This window comes from Rhipicephalus microplus, unplaced genomic scaffold (genome assembly GCF_043290135.1).
Source record: "Rhipicephalus microplus isolate Deutch F79 unplaced genomic scaffold, USDA_Rmic scaffold_16, whole genome shotgun sequence".
In the NCBI taxonomy this organism is placed as follows: domain Eukaryota; kingdom Metazoa; phylum Arthropoda; class Arachnida; order Ixodida; family Ixodidae; genus Rhipicephalus; species Rhipicephalus microplus.
Window position 1 is genome coordinate 10229545 of NW_027464589.1, and position 25997 is coordinate 10255541.

General features: G+C 45.0%; 1 protein-coding gene across 1 annotated transcript in view; it reads left to right on the forward strand.

Moving 5' to 3' along the window:
- The window catches only part of LOC119166672 (calumenin-A), a 77722-nt gene that overhangs the window by 42694 nt on the left and 9031 nt on the right, over positions 1-25997 (forward strand). Inside the window, exon 3 of the mRNA XM_075883379.1 lies at positions 21238-21471. Coding sequence (XP_075739494.1) covers positions 21238-21471 — 234 coding nt within the window. The remainder of the gene's footprint in view (positions 1-21237; positions 21472-25997) is intronic.

Consider the following 25997-nt stretch of genomic DNA (forward strand, 5'->3'; position numbering starts at 1 on the left):
ATAAAAATAAATTATTGCGCATATCTGAGGCACCATAATAACACGCATATATTCAGTATGTGCGTCTCTTACTAGAAAGGGCACACATAAGTTCTTCTAAGAACCGTAGCGTTTACCACACGGCGCTGACCATGTAACGCTTGCACGTAAAGGGAAGTGTTTCTAACGCTCTTTCGCCAAGAGGACACGGGGGTGGCACCTACCCGTCGCCTTGCGTTTTACACCTTATCACCTCTGAGACGGGCGCATACGCCCGTCTAAGAGGTGATAACTGCCTGATAGCGCTCATGTCTCACGTGTGACGTGACTTGATGCGCTCGTTCGCCTCCGCTGTGCGTTCGAGGCAGTCTAACGCAGCGTCTCCAGAATACCATTCACCGATTTTCTTGCGCAGAACATCAAATAAATGTTTTGTTCAATCTCTCCATATGCAAGACTATCGTCTTTCAACGACATTTGCAGATTTACATGTAGATATGGGGCCAAATGTTTTTCTGCATTTTTTCTTTCTTGCGTTTTGACATATATAGATACGTATACATGTACGGTGCATGACATCGACGCCAGCGGCAAAATCAAGCCGAGAGTGTTCATATAATTGCTATCGCAATAAAAGACTTCTCTGCAACAACCAAATTTCATGCCGCAGCCAGACCAGAGCAGAGCACTTGTGCAGGGCTTTTGAAACTGTGGCAGAACAGTCGAGGTTCCGGTCGAGCCAGGAAGGGCGCAGGAGCGCCAACTAGATGAGGGCGGATTGCCGGGGCGTGATGCAAATGGTCACTCGAAGCATAGAAGCGATGTACACATGTCCAAGTGGGCACGTGAAGAGCAATAGAACCCAAATAATGAACTGCGCAGCTGCCCGACAGGTCCATCATTACTGACGAAATTGCGAACATTGAAAATAGCAGTGATCCGCAAAACGAAGAACACGTAACTGCAGCGACCAAAATTCACTTAATCGCTGTACTAACTAGAACATGTTAGATATAGCTGCGACTAGGAAATTGAAATTGGTTCATTTTTTACTTTCTGCTTGTTTTGCACTGATTTGATGAATTGTACGTTATATGTGTAATAACAGTGTCGCTACTCCTATAGTGTAATTAGAGATGTACACCACCTCTAAAGAAAACGTAGTTTTATGTATGGTTTGGTTCTTCTCTTCTAATTATTGTAGACTTGTTGTTTATCTTCGTATTTTGGAAAATTAGGTAAAATATTTTCGTTCATTTTGTTCACGCTACACATTGCATTTAGAACTTTGTCGCAACGCCAATTGTCTGCTGCATATTATGCATCATCTTATTTACATTGTGTTAGGAGGTCCCCCAGACAGTTTTTACTCTGGGACCTCCTCATGTACTCCGCTTATCTGTTCATTTATATGTATGCTTACCCTTCAATAAACTTCAAACTTCAAACATGCCACTGCTGAATCCACTGTGTTTGCGATCAGTAAATTGTGTTCACGATAAGTAAATTTGCGCGCTTTCCAAAATAATACAAGGACAGACAGGCAAACAGATGAACAGATTGACGGATGGAGAACTAGATAGATAGATAGATAGATAGATAGATAGATAGATAGATAGATAGATAGATAGATAGATATGATTAAAGTACTTTGGTCTGCGTTTTAAAAAAATGGCGTGATCAAGTCGCCTGCATGAAATCCTGCGTGTATTTTGGTTTATCAGCCCCGCCGTGGCGCTCTAGTGGTCATGATGCACTACTGCTGACCCGCTGGTTGCGAAACATCCCGACCGCGATGGCTGCTATTTCGATGGAGGCGAAAACGTTCGTGGCCCGTGTACTTAGATTTAGGAGTACGTTTAAGCACTCCAGGTGATCGAAACTTCCGAAGCCCTCCACAACGCTGTTTCTTATAATGATGTCGTGGTTCGCCGCAGGCGTGTCTGCGTAAGCAGGCGTTCGGTGTGCGGCAACACCGCGGACCCGAGCAAACGAGGGGGTTTTCACTGCCTCCCACACGTAGGCGTGCGTAACCTAGCCGTTCCCGGAGAAAAAGGGATCCTGGGGGTTGAGCCAGCGCTGTGTGATTAGACCGTTAAGGCCACCTGGCAGAGGCAACACACCCCTTTGGCCCTGGCTTCAAGTGGACGGTACCCCAGGGCTGACCCACCCAGGGGAAGTCGACAGTCGTCTTTTCCTATCTCTCTCCCTTCATCTTCGTCTTTCTTTATTACTTTCAACCTATCTTGTCCTATACTCTTCTTTTACTCCCAAGTTTCTCGGCTGCAAGGGTTACCCTCCTTTATATATCCATTCTTGGGTAGATATATTAGGTTACATTGGCCATGTGCTGCTGGCGCCTACGTTTCCCCTGTGTCTCTTAGCGCCTCCTAGTAGTTATTGAAAGAAATGTACTTTCTTAATGAGCAGGTCAATGTCAGAAGGAAGATAGAGCCGAGAGATAAGACAGAGCGCACACTAACAACCAATTGATTGCACGGATGGCGGAAATTTATATACATTCAAGAGGGCGAGGAGATCATGGTATCCTCTAACCTTTATCAAACCGATCGCCCCTCGTAGAGGTGGTGGACTGGTGCTATGTTTGAACTGCTGTCCAAGAAGAAAGACAACTTTCCGAAATACTATGTTAACGAATGCAGTACAGAAAAAAAAAGCGAGGAATCTATCGCCCTTCATTGTATCAAAGTGTCTCATGGAAACGCTGGGCGCGGGCTACAAAGCCAACACTAAACCCACTGGTGACCTGCTCCTTGAATTGAAAGATCACCTACAGTACGAAAGACTACGCAACTTGATTGCATTCATTGACCATGTAATCACTATTACCCCACACGTCAAATGAACACCGTGCCGTATCTGACGGTGACCTAATGTAACTGTCCGATGACGAACTGCTGGAAGATTGGAAAATTGAGAATGTCACCCATATACAGCGTAATAAAGTACAAAGAGACAACTGAGATACTCCCTCCAAACACATATTTATTTTTGGTTCCACAACACTTCCTACTAAAACAACAGGCTACCTCAAAATACAAGTGAAGCCTTCCATTCCGAACCCTCAGCGCTGCTTCAATTGCGAGCGCTTTCGACATGGCACTAAGAACCGCCGACGGCAGCTTACTTGAGCGAAATGCGGCAGCAGAGGACGATCTGCTGGCTACAACTGTCAATCTTAACGGCACTGTGCCAACTGTGATGGTGAGGTTGTGCTTGGCTTGAAAGAAAGAAAAATAAATCATCACCACTAAATTCAAACTAAACACCAGCTTTCACAAGCGAAAAGCGTGTTTCCTTGTATTATGCAGGGAACACATCATACGCCGAAGTGGTGCGAGGGGGGTGGCCACCACTGCGCTTTTTCGCGATGCCTCGGACCACGCATGGCGTGCCGAAGCAGAGGCCACGAGCCCCCACGGCGGGAGCCGCTTTGGCAGCCCCACTTTAATGAACACGACGCTACCGAAGGCCCTAGGAACTCTGCCCTTACAAAAATGTCTATAGAGATTTAATGGAGGCTAAATTGACCTTTTGCCATAGGATGTACTGTGTTTAAATTAAGCGTCTTTGGGTTTTCCTATTGAGTTACACAAGGATATAGGCCCCCGTAATTCGAATAAATATCATTTTTGCGAATCAATTTGAACGCCTTTTGAGCGAGTAAAAAGATTATGTACCTGCTACTGACGAAGCGTCAATTAAATGAATTTAGGGGAGTGTATATTGACTTTTCTCCATAGGACGCACTGTGTTTAAATTAAGCTCTATTGAATTTTTTTACTGGGTTTCACAACGATATTGGCCACCGTGCTTCTATTGAATATCAATTTTTGCGGATGAATTGAGCGTCTTTTGAGCCAGTCAAAAGGAATTATTAACCACCTAGTGACTTTCTGTACCGAGTGTCAATTAAGACAATTTAGGGGAGTGTATATTCAACCTTTAGGCGTGTTTTGCGATTTTCAAATATTCACGCTAACATTTCGAGAAAATTCGGCACTTGAATATTTTGTTTCAGGAGTGGTACAGAATTAACTGCTGTCAGTTCATTCTTTAAGCGGTTGCTAGAAATAAAATAGAGGTGATCATTGAAAACTCGCCCGAGCAAAAATTTTTTGTCGCGTGCAATATTTCAATTGGAAACGCGTTCAGTCCCTCAAACAAGGTATAAACTGGGTGATAATCACGAATTAGGACACGGGTACACAAATCACATGAATAATACTACACGCGCGCGTACACTGTAATGCACGGGGTTTTATAAATTTGTTCAATTCAAGAAGCGAAACACAGATCTGTTAACATCTTTGATTATTTTTACCAGAACGACAATAGAGACGACTAGGATCATTTAGTTGATAGAGCGCCTGTTTTGGAATAACTAGGGTGAAGCCTGCCTGTAAGAAATGCAAAAAAAGAGAGAAGGCCTTGTTATACAAATAAAGTACCTAAGAGATGAAGACTCAATATTATAAACCCGAATAATTACGCAGTTGAATATTGTAAGAACATCCTATGCCCAATTCTTTTTTTCGGTTTTCCCAACTTACGATTAAACATATGAAGCCAATGAAAATGACAAACTTACCTTCAAAGTAATCAACTGAGGCATGTGGTTTGCAGATCCAGCAAATACAGTGAATGTTGATGACAAATCAAGGTGACGGCGTCCATTTCTGTAGTTTGCAGAAAGGAAGCTGCGCTGGAGTCTTGCATGTAAGCCAGGTGTCCAATTTTCCGCTGGAAGGTTGCGATGTTGGGTCTGATGAACAGCTGTGCCACCGGCACAAATGTCCATGTACCGTAAATATTGCATCACATGCAGCGGAGCAGCTTCTTCACTTTTGAGCAGATAGTCTGCGTAAATCATGGCACTCACTTTCCCCGAAATCAGGCCAAGAAAATTGAAGCGACAAGCACGAGCCACACGTGTGACTCTGGTGAGTGACTGTGAAAAAACAAGTGCCGTATGAAGGGATAGACAGAAAAAGCAAAGCAGCCATCTCAAACTTTCAGTTCACACGGGTGTAAGTGGCAGCTACCGCTGTAAAGCTTGTTTAAGATGTAAGTTTCAAGTTTTTATAACGTAATGTTAAACAGTCTACAAATTATTCGTTTCGCGTTCTAGTTTCTTGATCGGAACAGCAAAAGGGCTCAAGCGCCTTTTTGCGCTTTTAGTGGTCGCCAACTTCCCGTGGTTGCTCTCTGCAGGTGCAACCACCACCACTCTAGACTTGCTAAAAAAAGAAAAAAAAGTCAGACTGGCGAGATTTTGAACAATGGAGTGCGCATTCCACAGCCCACTAATCTCCCTCATTCGGGTCGACAGCAGCGGAAAAAGGACCTGACTTTTGAGAGACGCGGCGAATCTGTAATCTTCTCCCGGAGAACTGCTACCACAATACGTCTTCTCCGCATGTTTACCACACTTTTATTGAATAAATATTTATAATACTAATCAAATATCACGAATTTTAATAATTCGAGAGGCACTGTCTCTCAATGCACAGAATCTGTATTGCTATAAACAACGAATGAACAATAATTTTGCTAATCCCAGAAGGCAAACTTTTTTTCGCATCAATGAAGAAAATCCATCTACCACTCTTGACTGCTACACGCTAGTGTGTATGAGATAAATATCCGTGCACGCAATTCAGAAACACATGCGTCGGACAGCTAGTACATGAAAACATTTCCTTGCGTACAGTTTTGTGTAATACATTGCTACTTCTTGGAGTGCTGCAACTCTATGCATGATGCAGGGCCAATAATGACGAATGCATCTTGCAGAAATATACCCACAATAAAACTGCAGAAAACACACACACACACACGCACACACACACACACACACACACACACACACACACACACACACACACACACACACACACACACACATACACACACACAAACACACACACACGCATTCAAAATGAACACCATATTACAATGAATGGCTGGAGTACTGATGCGCAACCTCAATGACATACACGAATTTCTTAGCAAATTCTTTTCAAATGTGCTGTATGTTCAGGAGACGCATCAAAACCCGAAACACAGGAATTTTCCCAGCCAAAATGTTATTTTTCGGAAGGACCACCAGGATGCTTTTGCATCATCTGGTGCTGTTGCAAATATACTTGACAGAAACGTAGCTTGTCAACACTTTCCGCTCCGAACGGCACTGAAAGCGGTTGTCGCTCGAGCTATTATTGGAAAGAAGCTCATCACAATCTGCTCAATATACATACCCCCACACTACCAGCTACGCAAACGTGAACTTGAGTCATTTATTGATTAGTTGTCTGAGCCTTACGTCGTCCTCGGCTATTGCAATGCTAACAGCAGCTTGTGCGATGACTCATGCGTGGGGCCGCCTAATAGGAAATTTTTGTTTTTACACGGGAGCATCTCTACTCACTAAACATGAACCTACAGTTTTTAACCTCACAATCAAATCCTACTATCAATCGATCTTACAATCATATCTCTATCAATTTTACTTAATTTTAAACGGGAAGTGATTAAAAAATTTGTATGGGAGTGATCACATCTCAATACTCATCAAAACACAAAAACAAGAACAATATTCACCCCAGGCTTCTTAGTGGAAACGTGAGAGAGCCAACTGCGAGGGGTTCCAAAATATCACTCATATCTGGGCGACTGAGATGGCTTATTTAGGTATTGACGCTGCTGTAGAGTATTTTATTGCTTATATATTTAACGCTGCTTTTCAATGCATACCTGAAGTAACTTGAGCCACAGGCAAGCGTCGTGTCTTCTGCTAGAATGATGAGCGCCGCAAGGCTCGAAAAAAAATAAAGCGTGTGGTCTTTTACCGGACTCTCTCACAGCAGAGAGTTTTGTAAATTTGTGAATCGTAAGTCTGCAGAGCGCGCTGCCAGGATAGAAGGTAAAGCTGACAGAATTTCATATCGGGCATAAGCCCTTGCAGCGATGCGGCCAAACCAAGAAATAGTGTGATGAAAGTACAAGGTCAACCATGTTATTCGAAGCCTTCAGTGGACACCCAGGCCGAAAGCATGGAATACCAAGCTGACACTCTGGCATCACATTTTACATTTCGAATACATATCCAGCTCTACACACTATTTCAAAGCCTTCTAAAGACACACAAAACGAGAGTGGAGCGAGAAAGTATCGAAGGAAGATCTACAAAAAATTAAGAATAAAATAATTGTTCCGCTTAGCAACGCCACAGGCAACACTCGACTCCTGCAGCAATTTTGTCTCGTGTTCCGATTGTATTGTATGCGATTTGCTTAAACACTTATCCCACGAAACACAAAAACACCCCTTTTCCACTATAAAGCAACGTTTTTCTGGTGTCGTCCCTACTTCGTCGTGTTTTTGGCACGCGAAGCCCCTAATTATGATTATATTTGTGGGAATTCATTCCACACAACCACCTTCTGCAAACATGTTAATCATTAAGGGTGTTCGTAGTCTTTATCAGTTGTGGGAACTAGGCTTGCTGGTGATTTTTGCCTTGGGTGTGTTCCCTTCATCGTGCCATCGGGTCCTTATAACGATTGCTTTAACCATGATATTACAGGTGGCCTAGGTGAACTCGAGTCCCAACGCTTGCCGCCGAATAGCCCCGAAAACACAACCACTACTGATCCCTCAATACGTGATATGATACGGGTCATTACACAAAAAGAACTGCACTATCTTGGCCCCTCTACGGCCCTCGGTGCTCCTCAACGCTCCAGCATCTTTTGTCGCAACGTTACCACGAAATAGCTGGCATCCATGGCTTGTCCAGTGCATGTAGACTGTCCGGCCCCTCGACTCCAGCCGACATACAGTCAAGTTGTAGCTGGTTCACCAGCCGTCGTACAATCTGTGTCTGCACACACGACACCTGTCCACCCAGCTTCGATGTCTTCTAGTGCGCCTAGCCAGCCCATTTACCCACCATGGACATCGCTTTGTCCAGTACGCACCTACTGCGGGTATCGGGGCCACATTGAACGCTTTTATCGGTAGCGTCATCAAGATGAGCGTCGTGAATTTGACACCTACGAACGGGATGACAGGGCAGCCTGGTCCAATTTTCCTTACGATCCACCACCACGTCGCTCTCAATCACCAACTGGGACATCTGCGACAGCACCTTCTTACCACCCTACTAGACGCCGCTCACTATCGCCCCTTCACCGCTCTACGTCACCGCTGCGACCTGTCTCGCAGATCACCAACAAACGCTCCGAAAACTAACCTCTGCAGCTTTTGGAGAAAAAGCCGCATTGCACGAAAACAGAAATTCCTCCGGTGTGCGCATGTAATATGGTATCTGTATTCATGGAAGGTGTATACGTGGACGCTTTGACAGACACTGGTGCTTCTTTGTTGGTTCTTGCTTGTTTATTTTGTGTTCCCGTCTTTGAAAAGTGACGACCCCTTATGATGGACCTATATTTCTTGTTACTCAAAAGGACACCATTACACTTGACGCCATGTGCACCGCTCGTGTTTACATTGATGGACTTCATTACATACAGTTTGCAGTGCTGAGTTCAGGTGCACACCAGCTTATATTGGGCTGGGGTTTTTTGTCTACGACGAATACTTCCATCTGCCATCGCGAACGTGTTGTTCACATGATGTAGACCGACTACGCCCTTTATGCGGATGACAAGCCACTTCGTTTGGTCAGCTGTAGAAGATACCAAGCTCTACGCCATCGTCATCAACAAGTAATTGCCATCACATATGACGTGATCAACTATGGTGACGTGCTTGTCCTGTCGTCTGTACGCTGTCTCGCAAGAGGTATAGCCTTTGCTTCAGGGCTAGTGCGTTTGCACAATGACTCCGAACTTCACACTACAAACCAGGCGTCCGAAAAAAAAATTCACTTTTGAAAGCACCACAGTGACCAGCGTCCTCGATTTTTAGCCTGTTCTCGTTGTTCCGCTGGTACCGGCGTCCTCTAACATTCCTTCCACCGGACGGCCTCATGCATTTCTGCTCTTGCTGCGACCATCAGTCCTGACCAGACTTTCTCGCAGCCCGATGAGTTGCTTGGCCCCGCCACGGTGGTTTAGTGGCTAAGGTACTCAGCTGCTGACCCGCAGGTCACGGGATTGAATTCCGGCTGCGTCGGCTGCGTTTCCGATGGAGGCGGAAATGTTGTAGGCCCGTGTGCTCAGACTTGCGCACACGTTAATAAACCCCAGGTGGTTGAAATTTCCGGAGATGTCCGCTACGGCGTCTCTCATAATCAAGTCATGGTTTGGGGACGTTAAACCACACATTTCAATCAATCAAATGAGTTGCTGCCTTGCTGCGAAAACACGAGACATTGATCGATGCTCATGCCACTTCCTTGGGGCAGACATCTATTATCACGCATCGTGACGAGACCATCGGTACTTCCATGGTACGCCATCGACCATATCGCGTCTCTACGTTTGAGCGGAAGGTCATTGAGGAAAATTTCGCCGATATGCTGCAACGGAACGTCATCTGCCCCTCCGTGAGTCCTTGGTCGTCTCCCATTGTTTTAATACATAAAAAAGACGGCTCCGTGCAAGTTTCCATAGACTACAGCGCACCTAATACCCAAACGAATGTCTCCTGCCTCGCATCGACGATGCCTTGGATTCGCTACAAGGTGGTGTGTACTTCTCCAGCCTAGACCTGCGTTGGAGCTATTGGCAGAAAGCGATGAACGAAGACGACAAGGAAAAAAACAGCCTTTTTAACACCAGATGTGTTGTACGAATTCAACGTCATGCCATTCGGCCTTTCGCAGTGCTCCTGCAACTTACAAGCATATGGTTGGCACCATAATGCGACGTTTGAAATGGAAGAATTCCTTGGGCTATTCGGACGGTATTGTTATTATCTCGCGAACCTTTCCTCGGAACTTGCAAAGACTGGACGAATTTCTTACATGCCTTGTAAACGCAGGCGTTCAGCTCAACACCAAGAAGTGTTGTTTTGCGAGCAAGACAATTGAAGTGTTAGGCCACATTGCAAGCAAGGATGGCATTCGTCTTAATTCAGACAACATTTCTGCTGTCCAGCGCTTTCCACGTCCTGAAAGACCTAGAGATTTGCGCAATTGGATGTTATTGTATGCGTCTGAAACGTGCGAGACGCCATCAGCCTGAACCAAAGAGGACGACGAAAATGACGCTCGGTTACGGCACCTATGTGCGGGGCGATCGGAAACCATTAAGGTGTCTCCACGAATATTTAGGACAGCCACAGAAGAACAGCGAAACCAGGCAGACATGGCTGAGTCTGGATCGAGTGAAAAAGGTGGCCAGGGCGCGGGAGCAGCGGCCAGCAGAGCTCCTGCATCAGTCGCTTCGGGCTCTCACATGGACACCAAGCTTCTTCTCGTCGCCGGGCATGGGTCAGGCTGGGTCGGGTTTGCGGGCCTTGGCCAAGAAACGTTTCCGGCTTCATGTGCGAGCTAGCTGCGGCTGCCGAACGCCGAAAGGTCACTGACCTCAACTATCCCGACGCTTTCTTCCCTGCAAGGGAACGATATGAGCGTCTCCAACGAATCACCACCATCACCGTTTGCGTGAGTGCGTCTATGCTTTGGTAGCAGAGCCTCCGTTTCAAGCACCGCGTCTCGATATAAGGTGATATGGGTTCTTTTGCTTTGAACATTTATTTATACGCACTGTTCGTGTCTTCAGCCATTTGTTCTTTCCCGTTAACCTCTTTTTAGTGTATCACGCTGTGTTATTTGTCTACTCTTTCTCTTTTAGGGGTTTCTGAAATATATTGAGTGTTGGAGGTTTGGTGCAAACAAGTGGTCTCGATGGCTTATTTCTAAATGATGGTTATGTCAACGGTTTTTAGTTAACACAAGCTTACAGGTGAGCTAGTTCATTAAATAGCCTCGTGACACGCAGTTTCCTCGGCCTCTCTTCTTCTTTTACCCTATTCACTCGAGACTTTGCCCCAATAGCTCGCCTATGCTCAAGTAGCTTGAATCAGGCGTTCCCTTCGTGTGGTCTCCTTAATGTGAATTGGCGTTTGTCCAAATCGAAGCATGCCCTCACATCTGATCCGGTCCTTTGCCATTTACACGAAACCACGCCTAAGTTCCTACATACAGACACTAGTGGCCATGGCATTGGAGGTGTCCTCCTACAGCTAGACAAGTCTTTACGCGAGAAGGTTGCCGCATATGCAAGCCGTGTACTGACGCCTCCCGAAAAGAATTATGCCATCACCAAGCAGTCTAGTGGTCGTTTTGTCTATACAAAAGTTTTGACCTTATCTTCACGGCCGCTACTTCATTGTGGTTATGGACCATCACGCGTTGTGCTGCCTCTCGATACTCAAGAACTTATCTGGCCGCCTAGGTCGCTAGACTTTTCGTTTGCAAGAAAGTGATTTTAGTATTACATACAAGTCGGGGAAAAACACCAAGACGCTGACCCGCTTTCGCCTTGGCCGCTTCCTTCGGATCCACATAACGACACCATCACTACCACACGCGATGAGCTCTCCGATGTCCCTTACCAACACACTTCATCTTTAGTTACTCTGGACTCGACTTCTTCGAACGACCGAAATATCTACGACCCTCACAGTCAACACTGTGTGCCCATTCTTCCTCGGTCTCTTTGGGCATGTGTCCTCAAGGCATATCATGACGACAGGACTACTGGACACGTGGTCATCCCGAAAACGTACGACCGTATCGTATGTCGCTACTACTAGCCGGGTCTGTCCACCAGCGTAGCGAATTACGTTGCCTCGTGCGCCCTTTGTCTGTCTGCGTCGCAAGCTCACTACATCAGCTGAAAGCGGGCAACTGCAACCACTTGCGTGTCCGCTGGACTCATTTGAGGTAGTCGGCCTCGACCTGTACAGCCCGCTTCTTATGAGTCTCATGGGCAGTCGATGGATAGTTACAGCTGTCGACCATTTGACACGCTACGCAGAAACACCTTCCGTGCCTTCTGCATCAGCATCAGAAGTTGCTGACTTTATGCTCTTAGCAATAATACTTCGTCACTGTGCTCTTCATGTCATCTTGAGTGATTGTGGACAAGCATTTCTTTGCCAACTCGTCGACGAAGTGCTCAAGACCTGCGGCACCATCCACAAAGCAAGCTCCTGTTACCATCCACAAACAAACAGGTTGACAGAGCGTTTTCATCGCACGCTGTCAGACATGATAGCTATGTATATCGACCCAGACCACAGAAACTGGGATGCAATATTGTCATTTCTTTCTTTTGCGTACAATGCTTCCGTTCACCGCACATCCGGTTACTCGCCATCTTAACTCGTCCACGGTGGTCGCTTCCCCTCTACTTTCTTCAACGTTTAGTTCTTCTCTGTTTCTGTGAAATCATTTTGATCCTCCAGTGAAGAATATGTGTCACGTGTGCTTCCTTTCCGCCAGCTGGCCCACGTAAACTCTGAAGGAAAGCAACAGCATCGCAAGCTTGACTATGATGGATCTCAGCGTGAACTGTCCCGCAAGCCTGGCGTTCAAGTGCTGCTTCTTACAGCCATCCGCACTGCTAGCCTGTGCTAAAAATTTCAATTAAGTTTCATTAACCCCTACACTGTCTTGGGGCAAACGTCTCCCGTCAATTATCGCGCGGCGCTCGTTGTTCTTCCAACGAACCGCCACTGCCGGGCAGCAGAGATAGTTCACGTAGCACGCATGAAGCCTGTCACGAGGCTGTGAACCATTTGACTATGATGCATCTCAATCGTGAAGTGTCCATCAACCCCTGCGTTCAAGTGCTGCTTCTTACAGCACTTGAAAGCCTTCGCTTTATCTGCGCTCAGTATAACCGCTTTCGCGGGGGGTGGGGGGTTAGTGTGGGCATTCATTACGCGCATCCAATTTATTCATGCATGTGTGTGTCTGTGTGTTTATATGTGAATTTAAACGTGGGAGTGTCAGTCAGCGCCATCTGCAGCCAAACGGCGAGTGTAGAACACCATTTTATGAGCCTGGTGGCGTCACGTAGCACGTGAACTTATTACAAGTAGGCAGCTGATCAATACCTCGTGTACAACCTATATATATATATATATATATATATATATATATATATATATATATATATATATATATATATATATATATATATATATATATATATATATATATATATATATATTCGTATAGGAAAGAAGACGCACGTACGAAGTTATTTTATTTGACGTTTCGGCCGTGGGTCCGGCCTTCATCAGAATACAGTTTATGGCACGAGTGCTGTTTATATACATGTGCATATCAGTAAGATACAAATGTCAAAACCGACATGAAAGGCTATATATGGGCATATATATATATATGCAAGTCACACAATATAAAGAATACCTAATCTACGAGTAAAAAGATATTGCTTCCATGCGCGAGCACGTTGTTTACAAATAAAAGATGAAACGCATAAAAGATAAAGCACATAACATGAAGAGTAGTCCGACCGGTAAAAGCAAGAGAAGAAAAAAACTATAAAATACTAATAAAAATGACAAAGACGTTACAAAGCTGCTACGTAATCAACGGATACAGACAATGTAGTGCGACTTGCTGAGCAAGGTTGAAAAAAGTTGGACAGGGTGATACAAGTTACGCAGATAAGCTACTAAGTTTTCCTACGTTTTCATTCAGACCAGATGCGACGGCGTTGAACTTATAGATGAGGAATGATTCACGGGCTTCTCTATCATAATTTGTGCGGAAACCAGATTCTAGTAATGTGACTTGTAGGTTTTCAAAAGAGTGGCCAGGGAGGTGCACGTGTCTTGAAATGGGCAAGTGGGGCAAGGTGTTAGCATGAGATTTATGGTTGTTAAAACGCAGTCTAAAAGGCCCTTCTGTTTGACCAATGTACTGTATTTCACATAGCGCACATTCTATCATGTATATCACGTTCTTAGAATCGCAGTCAAGATTGCCTTTGATTTTTAAGGAAAAGTTGGAACCAGTACTGGTGACCTGTTGGCATGTGCGCATGTAAGGGCATACTTTGCATCGCGGTTTTTGGCAAGGATGGCACCCGATCGTGTCAGGACTGTTTGCTTTCGATGATGATGATGACGATGAGAGTATGTCTCGAATAGTTTTAGCTTTGCGATACACTGCTTTAGGTGGTTCGGTGAAAATGTTTCTTAAGCGTTCACTTTGCATTAGAATATTGTGGTGCTTTCTCAGCACATTCGAAACACGCGGAACTGACGCAGAATGGGTAAGGACTAAGTTTGTCTGCGGTGAGGGAGTCGAGTTTTTAGCAGCGCGCAACAGCGTTCTACGATTATGCATGTCGGCACGTTTTATTGCGTCATCAATTAATTGCGGCGGATATTTCTGTTTGACTAGAGCATCCTTTAGTGTTCTGCAATTTTTTTTGAAACTCTGATTGCTCTGAGCAGATTCTTTTAAAGCGTAAGGCCTGACTGTAAGGGATGCTAGTTTTGCAATGTTTCACGTGGCTACTGTCAAAGTGCAAATACTGTTGCCGGTCTGTAGGCTTCCTGTATAGAGAAGTAGATAGCTTATCATTTACAATTGAAATGCTTACATCAAGAAAACTAAGAGTTGATGTGGAATAGGTATGAGAAAATGATATTGATGGATGGGCATCATTAAAGTCAGATATGAAGGAAAGCAACTCCTGTTCACTATGCGGCCAAATAAGGAAAATGTCATCAATGTAACGTTTATAATGAAAAGGTGTCAGCGCGCGGGTTTGCAAAAATTCACTTTCAAGCTGGCCCATGAATATATTGGCGTAGTTGGGTCCAATACGCGTACCCATTGACGTGCCGCTAACTTGAACATAGTGTTGCCCTTCAAATTGAAAGTTATTTAGCTCTAAAATGAGCCTGAGCAATACTGCTAATGTGTTGCTGTCGATAAATTTACCCGGTGATGCTGCTTCATAGGACCTGGCGACTGCCGCTATTCCGTCTACATGCGGAATGTTGGTGTATAAAGACGCTACGTCTAGCGTGACCAAAAAGGAACCTTGAGGAACAATCAGATCAATTATACCAGAAACAAAGTCGGTAGTGTCCCTTACGTAAGATGGAAGCGATGCTGGGATACTGCTGATCAGAGAATCGACATAGCTGGACAATTTTTCTGTGACAGTACCTATACCTGAAATAACACCAACATTCCGCATCTATAAGCCAAACAACGAGTGTGAAAACACTCTTATGCGCATGTTTGGCGTCACGTAGCACGTGAACTTATTATGAGCGGGCAGCTGATTAATTGTCCCTCTTATACAACCTAAACACACCAAGTCTGCCAGTACGAGACCCTCGTTCAATGAAATAAGGGAAAGAAGTGTATACCTAAGGGCTCGTTTTTCCGTGTTTTTAACACAATAATAATGAGATATAACAGACAGTAATGCCAAGGAATGTACAGGGGAAGTTATTAACAATAATGGAATGTAAATAAGAAGAAAGAAAAGTGGATGAAAAAATTACCAACTGTAAGCAGGAATCGAACCTACGACCTTCGAATTACGCGTTCGATGCTCTAACCACTGAGCTATTACAGCGGCCCTCTCTCCATCCACTTTTTTTGGGTTTATCTGTGAATTTAGAAGTAGGAGCGACAGTCAGCGCCATCTATAAGCCAAACAACGAGTGTGAAAACACTCTTATGCGCATGTTTGGCGTCACGTAGCACGTGAACTTATTATGAGCGGGCAGCTGATTAATTGTCCCTCTTATACAACCTAAACACACCAAGTCTGCCAGTACGAGACCCTCGTTCAATGAAATAAGGGAAAGAAGTGTATACCTAAGGGCTCGTTTTTCCGTGTTTTTAACACAATAATAATGAGATATAACAGACAGTAATGCCAAGGAATGTACAGGGGAAGTTATTAACATTAATGGAATGTAAATAAGAAGAAAGAAAAGTGGATGAAAAAATTACCAACTGTGAGCAGGAATCGAACCTACGACATTCGAATTACGCGTTCGATGCTGTGACCACTGAGCTATCACAGCGGCCCTCCCTCCATCCACTTTTTTCGGGTTTATCTGTGAATTTAGAAGTAGGAGCGACAGTCAGCGCCATCTATAAGCCAAACGACGAGTGTGAAAACACTCTTATGCGCATGTTTGGCGTCACGTAGCACGTGAACTTATTATGAGCGGGCAGCTGATTAATTGTCCCTCTTATACAACCTAAACACACCAAGTCTGCCAGTACGAGGCCCTCGTTCAATGAAATAAGGGAAAGAAGTGTATACCTAAGGGCTCGTTTTTCCGTGTTTTAACACAATATAATGAGATATAACAGAGAGTAATGCCAAGGAATGTACAGGGGAAGTTATTAAAACCAATGGAATGTAAATAAGAAGAAAGAAAAGTGGATGAAAAAATTACCAACTGTGAGCAGGAATCTAACCTACGACCTTCGAATATATATATACATATATATTTATATATATATATATATATATATATATATATATATATATATATATATATATATATATATATATATATAGCGCCACGGGAGCGGCCGCATCAGCAGCACGTGTAAGTGAGCTCTGCACATATCTGCCTATAACTTTAGCAATTTGGTTCTAGGAGGGTCAGAGTGGTGTCTTTTGTTCGTGAAGATGCAAGGAGTTCAACCGCTACAAATACTGCTATTACAAACGAAAATTTTAAATTTTAGGAGCGGAAAACAGTGTGAATCTGTGAAAACAACAACAGTCAGACCACGTGTTTTTTACGATCGCTTGTAGCTTCGTTAATATTCTACCGGGAAACTTCTTACTTATAAAGTTGAAAGTCCTTAGGGTAGACCTGACGCTACTGAAGTTTCATCAGGCTAGGTTTAATAGTTCCAGAGTTATTCCGTACTCAAAATTAAGCCTAATCACTAAAAAGAATAAATTGGTAATATCATCTCGCAAACGCATTTAAATGTTGTCTGCTTAATATAATAATAAACCGCACCCCATAGGCTACCAGGAGGCCCAATTCCATACACTCTAGGCCCTTAATTAAGGTGGTAATCAGCAAAAAGCTCATTTCATTAAAACAAATTTTCAAAAGGAGCTACAAACTCCACCAAAAAATAGCTAATATCTTCTTTTAGAACACAACAGTCCGGTTTTTTCCGTGTAAAAATAATTTTGATAGTTTAAGGTAACCGGAAGATACAGAGTTAGAAAGAATATAACGAAAACCGCTAATAAACGTGTGGCGCCCGCGTCTTCTCTGGCTCAGAGGAGGAGGGTGGCTCACTGCTCGGGAGAAAGGTACGCCCGTCAGATCAAAGTCTTGAACCGCGTGTTTTTTCCACTCTTACGATGGCTTTTAACTTTGCTAATAACCTACCGAGAAACTTCTAACTCATTCAGTGCAAAGCCCTAATTGTAGACCTGTCGCCGCTCAGGTTTCATCAGGACAGGAGTAATAGTACCAGAACTATTTCGTGACCAAAATTAATCCTAATCACTAAAAAGATTAATTTGGTAACATCACCTCACAAACGAATTTAAATTTTGTCCGCTTTATATATCAATAAACAGCACCCCATAGGCTAATCGGAGGCCGAACTCCGTACTCTCTAGACCCTTAATTAAGGCGGTAATCAGAAGAAATCTCATTTCAATAAAACATTTTTTATAAAAATAACCACAAACTTGACTGATACACCGCTGAAACCTACATTTAGAACATAACAATCCGGGTGCGGCGATGGCGTAGTGGTTAGAGCATCCGCCTCGCATGCAAGAGGTCCGTGGTTCAAATCCCGGTGCCGCGCAGTTCTTAACCGAATAAAAAAATCCGCGTGTTGATGGAACTGCATTAAGAGGCCTGGGGTGCGGCCTCACCGGTAACCACCGCCGGGAACGCACTCCCTCACCATAGAAGGATTGGCCACCCTCGTGCAGTATCTGGCCCCTACCTCCCACATGCATACGTCAAATAACTCACGGCCCTCAGTTCCCAGCAGCTGCGAAGCAACTGACCATGGCGGCGGTCAGATCTGCAACGCAGCAGAAGGTGCTAAGAATCTCTGGACTACAGGCGGCCTTTGGAACCTGAACTTGGCACCGTTTAGTGCTAGAACCTTATCTAGTGAGGGAAGTCTAGCTGTACTATTCGAGGAGCTAGAGGGTGTTAAGTGGGATATAATATGGCTCAGTGACGTTAGGAGGACAGATGAGGCCTATACTGTGCTACAGAATGGGCACGTCATTTGCTATCGGGGCTTGGCAGACGGAATAGAACTGGGAGTAGGGTTCCTAATTCACAGAAACATAGCTGGCAACATAGAGGAGCACTATAGCAGTAATGAAAGGGTGGTAGGTATTGTAATTAAACTGAATAAAAGATACAAGATGAAGGTAGTACAGGCTTACGCGCATACATCCAGCCATGATGACGCTTCAGTTGAAAGCTTCTATGAAGACGTGGAATCGGCAATGAGTAAGATAAAAACAGAGTATACTATAGTGATGGGCGACTTTAATGCAAAGGTAGGGAAGAAGCAGCCTGGAGACCAGGCAGTAGGAGATTATGGCATCGGCACTAGAAACGCCAGAGGAGAGCTACTAGTAGAATTCGCAGAACGCAATAATTTGCGGATTTTGAATACTTTCTACCGAAAACGAGAAAACCGCAAATGGACATGGAGGAGCCCTAATGGCGAAAATAAAAACGAAATAGACTTTATAATGACTGCACACCCAGGAATCGTGCAGGTTGTGAAAGTGGTTGGCAAGGTACGATGCAGTGACCATAGAATGGTACGGTCCCGAATTAGCCTAGACTTGAAAAAGGAACGACAGAAACTGATACGCAAAAAGCCAATCAATGAGCTATCACTGAGAGGGAAAGTACAGGAATTCAGAGTGTCGCTACAGAACAGGTACTCGGCTCTTAGTGAGGAAACCATCCTTAGCGTAGATACAATGAATGATAATCTAACGAGTATCATTACGGAGTGTGCAGTGGAAGTTGGAGGCAGGGTAGTTAGACAGGACACTGGCAAGTTTTCCCAGGAAAGGAAGAGCCTAATTAAGAAGCGTCAAAGCATGAAAGTGTCAAGTACAACAGACAAAATAGAACTGGCAGAGCTTTCAAAGTTGATTAATAGGCGTAAAGTATGCGATGTAAGAAGGTATAACATGGAGAGAATTGAACACGCTCTGAAAAACGGAGGAAGCGTCAAAGTAGTGAAGAGGAAACTTGGGATAGGCAAAAGTCGGAGGTATGCACTAAGGGACAAAGAAGGCAAAATAACTACCAATATGGATAGGATAGTTAAAATAGCGGAGGAGTTTTACAGAGATCTGTACAGTAGCCGAGACAACCACGACCTTAATACTATAAGAACTAGCAGTAACCCAGATGACACCCCACCAGTAATGATAGAAGTCATAAAAGCTTTGGAGAGCATGCAAAGAGGCAAAGCTGCTGGTGAGGATCAGGTAACATCAGATCTGCTAAAAGATGGAGGACAGATTGTGTTAGAAAAACTAGCCACCCTGTTTACGAGGTGTCTTCTGACGGGAAGGGTACCAGAGTCTTGGAAGAACGCTAACATCATCTTAATACATAAGAAAAGAGATGACAAGGACTTGAAGGGTTACAGGCCGATCAGCTTGCTCTCTGTAGTATACAAGCTATTTAGTAAGGTAATTGCTAACAGAGTAAAGAAAACATTAGAATTCAATCAACCAAAGGAACAAGCAGGATTTCGAACAGGCTACTCAACAATTGACCACATTCATAATATCAATGAGATAATAGAGAAATGCTCGGAGTATAACCAACCACTATACATAGCCTTCATAGATTACGAGAAGGCGTTTGATTCAGTAGAAAAATCAGCCGTCATGCAGACACTGCGGAATCAGGGCGTTGATGAAGTATATATAAACATTCTGGAAGAAATCTACAGGAGACCAACTGCTACCATAGTGCTTCATAAAGAAAGCAACAGAATACCAATCAAGAAGGGTGTAGGGCAGGGGGACACAATCTCCCCAATGCTATTTACCGCGTGCTTACAGGAGGTTTTCAGAAACCTAGAATGGGAACAGTTAGGGATATGAGTTAATGGAGAATACCTTAATAACCTGCGCTTCGCCGATAACTTTGCATTGCTGAGTAACTCAGGGGACGAATTGCAACTCATGATTACGGAGTTAGACAAGGAGAGCAGAAAGGTGGGTCTTGAAATGAATCTGCAGAAAACGAAAGTAATGTACAACAACCTCGCAAAAGAGCAGAGGTTCGAGATAGGTGGTAGTGCGCTTCAAGTTGTAAAAGACTATGTCTACTTAGGGCAGGTAATAATCGCAGAGCCTAACCGCGAGATTGAAGTAACTAGAAGAATAAGAATGGGGTGGAGTACATTCGGCAAGCACCATCAAACTATGACAGGTAGATTGCCACTATCCCTCAAAAGGAAGGTATAGAACAGCTGTATCTTGCCGGTACTTAGCTACGGAGCAGAAACCTGGAGACTTACAAAGAGGGTTCAGCTTAAATTGAGGACGACGCAGCGAGCAATGGAAAGAAAAATGGTAGGTGTAACCTTAAGAGACAAGAAGAGAGCAGAGTGGATTAGGGGACAAACGGGGGTTAAGGATATCATAGTTGAAATAAAGAAGAGGAAATGGACATGGGCCGGGCATGTAGCGCGTAGACAGGATAACCGCTGGTCATTAAGGGTAACTACCTGGATTTCCAGAGAAGGGAAGCGGGTTAGGGGGAGACAGAAGGTTAGGTGGGCAGACGAGATTAAGAAGTTTGCGGGTATAAATTGGCAGCAGCAAGCACAGGACCGGGTTAACTGGCGGAACATGGTAGAGGCCTTTGTCTTGCAGTGGACGTAGTCAGGCTGATGATGATGATAATAATGATGATGATGATGATGTTTATCATGTGTCTTTGTCGTCTTCATCGGTTGCGAAAACTCGGCTTGCTGGTGATCTGTGTCTTGAGTGTGGTGCCTTGTTTGGGCCTTCCGGGCCTAATAAAAGTCGCTTTAAGCGTGATATACAGTAATAATATTATTAGTAGTAGGTTTAGTAGTGGTAGTAGTAGTAGTATTAGCATTTGTAGAAGTAGTAGTAGAAGTAGTAGTAGTAGAAATAGTAAGAGTATTGCGTATGTAGCGGAAAGGTGTCTTGTAACCAAACTCTTCGTTGCTTAAACGTGTGTCTAATGAAATGTTTTTGCCACAACGGCTCATAGAGGTGGTACAGAAGCATCTGAACAAGCTGTTTGTGGAAGAGTTAGACAAAGATGGTGACCAGTACGTCAACGCGGCCGAGCTGAAGGAGTACCTGAAGAAGTTTCACAGCCGCCTCATCCTGGACAGCATCGACAAGCAGTGGGTCTACTTCGACAAGGAGATGCAGGAGAAGGCGCCCGGCGTCAAGGTGCTCAAGTGGGAAACGTACAGGAAACTCTCCTTCCCCGACAGAGGTGCGTGCATTCTCGAGCCTGCTTGGCTCTTCTATGTTTGCCTATGCATATACGAAGGGGCGATTTCAAGGGCTTTTCCTTCTTTCTTAGACGCAAAATTAATTACAACAGTCAGTGCTGCCGAGAAAAAATATAGGAGATGTTATTATTGTTGCGATAGAAATTATGCTGACAGTATCGTCTGGTTTTTGCCGTTGTCGTCACCGCTTCCGCCATCATTCACGTACATGTATATATATGTATATATATGCCGGAAAGAATGCGCTAGCCTCCTCCTTCTGCGGAGCGAACATCAGCTTTCCAGCCAGGGACGCCTGCAGGCACGCTTATCTCGTGAGCGAATCAGGGAGGGGAGGAGGGTGCGCTTATAATGGCCGCGCAGCGATCAGTGCGCGGATTGTGCCCCCACAGCTGGCAGGAACTTCTACAGGCTACGCTAACGAAAAGACGTTCCCAAAAAGTACCGGTAGTGGCCGTGTTCTCTTACACTAGAGTTTTGTAGGGTTACGTGAGATCGGATCTAAATGAGTTGACTGCCAGCGTCACTTCACATAACACTCCGATTTGTCGCTATGACCTCACCGCCGGAAACTTGATTACTTAACAACAGCATGTTTACTACAAATAATATTGCTTCTAAGAACCCTAGCGATGCTTCGTAAAACAATCGCATATGCTGCTATCACATTCATTGCTTTGCCCTTTCGTTGAGGCTGCCACTTTTTGTTAGTGCATTGCAAACGTGAAAAAAGAAAAGTGGACAAAAAAAAACGCCGCTGGTAGCTAGCCAACATATGACCTTGGAATAACGCGTGCTTGTTTGCTAAGTTTTGCCACCATGCTGTGATCACTGTTGTAGTAATTGCACTACGGATATATTAGGGAGCTTTAGAATAGCGCACCGCGAGCCTTCGCGGTGCGCTATTCTAAAGCTTTGCAGTGGCAGCGCGAGCCTTCGCGCTGCCACTGCAAAGGCGTCGTAACGAGAGTCGGCGGCGTTCGCGTTCGCGGACCGCACGCAAAAAATCCGAAATTGCATGCGGTAATGGCGGCCCGCAAGCGCTGGTTTCGAGGCTACGGGTGGTGATGGCGGCCCGTATGTGGCACGCAGGCGCTGGTTTCGAGGCTACGGTGTCGTTGCGATCGTGCGTTGCGGATCGCAGAAGGCAAACGGTATTCTAAAACTCATATGGCGCCCGCTACACCCGCAGCGCTTGCAAACAGTATTCTGAAACTCCCTATTTACAATTTAGAGAGAGAAAAAACATGTATTGAATGAAGCTTGTGAGTGAAGGTGGGAGGGTCCCTTATTCCAGAAACCCTCTGGCTTGGACAGCCCACCAAGCTCGAGCAACCAGTTGACGCTTCTCGACCAGGTCCGGCTGGGAGATCACAGTCTCCCAAGCTTCACTGAGGAGGTCTTGGCGCGCATCTGATGCTGCTTGTAGTCTTGGGACGCTTCCTTTGCACTGCAGTACGAGGTGCGCCAGAGTGTCTGCTACATTGCAGTGAGGACAGATGTAGCTGTGCAACGTTGGCCTTATATGGTGCAATAGTACGCCGTGGGTGAACGTGTTGCTTTGAAGACACCTGTGGTCAGTGCCTTCGTCTCTTGTGAGTTTTGGATGTGGCGGAGGGTATGACATGCGTTCGAGCCGATAATGTGGCAGCAATGCATGATACGTAGTGGTATGGGTTGTCTTGCCTCTGATTCTGATGTAGAGTGGGAGGTGGCTCGGATCTCTTATGGGAATGCCCAGTTGACGCATTCACGGGCTGCGGTGTGTGCCGCTTTATTTTCCTTGAGACTTCATGACCCGGACTCCACAAGATGCATGTGTAGGGAGGAGGATTGTCCGTGTACTTTAGTAGCATATTTGCCACCATGGAGACTCTGCCTTTCAGGTAGTTCAGTGCCACTGTTTGTGAGTCAGTAAAGACCACGATGGTATCCTCACTCGTATGAGTGGCGAGTGCTATTGCACCATCTTCAGCTGTTTCCGCACGTTTGGCGAGGATAGTCGCCGATGCTAGTACCACACCCGTGTAATCTGTGACGGTAATCGCGAAGGCGTTACGTGCCGGATATTTGGCTGCGTCCACGTATCGTGCCCGGGGGTCATTGCCATGGTTTTTCCGGATCATGTTAACCCTGGCGAGCCGCCTTGCTCGGTAATGTTGAGGATGCATGTTCCGAGGGATCTGCTGAATTTCAATGCATTCTCGGAGCTGTGACAGTATTTTGCTTTTGCGTTCTTAGTTGGGCTCTAGGCTGGTCTCGTATCCTGTGTGTCGAAGAACGGCTTGCCCTGTGAGTGACAGCTTGAGTCTCTCGACCTGGTTGATGAGGTGTGCTTCCGTGAGCTCTTCCCATGTATTGTGAACTCCCATGCAAAGCAGTCGGTCAGCGGAGGTGGCTGGCGGCTGCCCTACGGCAAGCTTTGTAGCCTTTCGTATCAGCAGATCAGGTTTTTGTTTCCTCGTTGTCTTAAGGTTGAGGTAGGGAGTTCCGTACGTTATGCAGCTGTAAAGGAGAGCTTGTACCATTTTTAGGGTGTCGTGCTCTTTGAAGCCAATGTGGCGGTTGGCCACCCTTCGAATTATGTGAGTGAGCTGTCACAGTGTTCTGCAGCCGGGGTAGGGCAGCCTAACCAGACCCATCTTTATGTATACGTAGTTCTAGAACTCGAAGCTGGTGAACTTGTGGTATTTGGACTCACTGTAGAAACACTCTTGGGTCAGGAGCGTCGTACGTTGGTTGTCTACCCCGGGTGCGTGCCGCAAGTACTAACAGTTCCGACTTTTCCGGAGCAGATCGGAGGCCGCAGATCTTGAGATATTCTTCAGTGATATTAACCGCCTCTTGATGTCGGTCCTCATGTTCACCTGTGCTTACACGTTTTGTCCACATAGTGATATCATCGGTGTATAACGAGTGATGTATCCCAGGATCAGCATCCAAGAGACGTGGGAGCTTAAGGAGGGCCTAGTTGAAAAGCAGTGGTGATAACACTGAGCTATGGCGTGCCTTTGTTAGGGAGTTGAAAAAGCTCGCTCCGGATATTGGCAATCCCTACAGTGGCTGTGCGGTTGGTGAGAAAAGCCAGCATGTAGGCGTATGTTTTGGCTCCGCAGCCAACGTCTTCCAGGCTACGCAGAATGGCTTCGTGGCTCACATTGTCGAATGCGCCCTTTACGTCCAGAGCTAGAACATATGACTTACTCTGCTTGCTCAAGCAAAGAAGAATATCTTCCTTTATCTGCAAGAGGACGTCTTCTGTGCTGAGCATTAGGCGGAAGCCGAACTTGGTGTTCTGGTAGTGACCATTGTCTTGGGGTGCATCGTGAGCCGCTCGTTTACCATGTGCTCAAAGAGTTTCCCAGCGCAAGATATAAGGGAAAAGGGATGAAGATTCACAATCGAGATTGGCTTGTTTGGCTTGGGTACCATGGTCACCTCCGAGTGCTTCCAGGCTTGTGGTAGCTCGCCTTTCTCCAGCAGTCATTATTTTTTTATTTTTTTATTTATTACATACTGCAGTCCTATAAGGACCAAGCAGGAGGGCAGATGGGAAAGTTACATGTATCGCATGATAGCGGTGAATACATATCAATAACCATGCTTTGGTCATACACACGTGCAGTATAGATATAAAAACAAATACACCGATACATACATTTATACACACATTTTCAGGTAAAGAAGAAACGTTGCACAGTGCAAAACTCATTGTAATCTAGAAAGTTGCAACTATCACACTGTCTCTAGGTCAAGCAAAACAAAACCATTATACAGTAGAGCTCGTATTATGCAGTAGAGCTCGTAAAAGACAAATACGCACTTTTCCCAACAAACAATGAAAACCCACAACTAAAACATCCTCAACCGTTCGAGAGCTACACAAAAACTAGAAAAGCACCAGCAATTGGTCAGCAAACCTCTGAAACAAAGATGATAATTATTCTAGGGCAGCAAGCACCATCGCAGAAAAAAGCGGCCGCTGTTCGCGCAGAGAAAACCGAACTTGGTAATGCATTCCAATCCGCAATTGTCCGCGGGAAGAAAGAGTATTTGAATATATTTGTGCGGGCCTTGTAAGGAAGAAGATTGTGTGAGTGGCGATGTCTCGATGCTCGAGGTAAAAACAGCTTGACATAAGGGTTTGCGTTAAGCTTCAGGTGGCCATGAAAAAGCGAAAACAAAAATTTTAGGCGGGCTAGTTTACGTCGCATCTCTAAGGTTGAAATTCCATTTTGCACCATCAACGAAGATGGGGAATCAGTGGATCTGTACTTGTTGAAAATAAAACCCACTGCCCGGCGCTGCACCATTTCTAGCTTTTGCTTGTCTTTCTTAGAAAAGGGGTCCCAAACAATGTTGGCGTATTCAAGCTTAGGTAACAGTAAGGTCTTATAAGCCAACAGTTTTGCTTCTGTAGGGGCAGCTTTAAGTTTGTGCCTTATGAACCCAAGCCTGCGCAGGTATTTTCAATGTGCTTAGACCACGATAACGTATTGGTAATTGT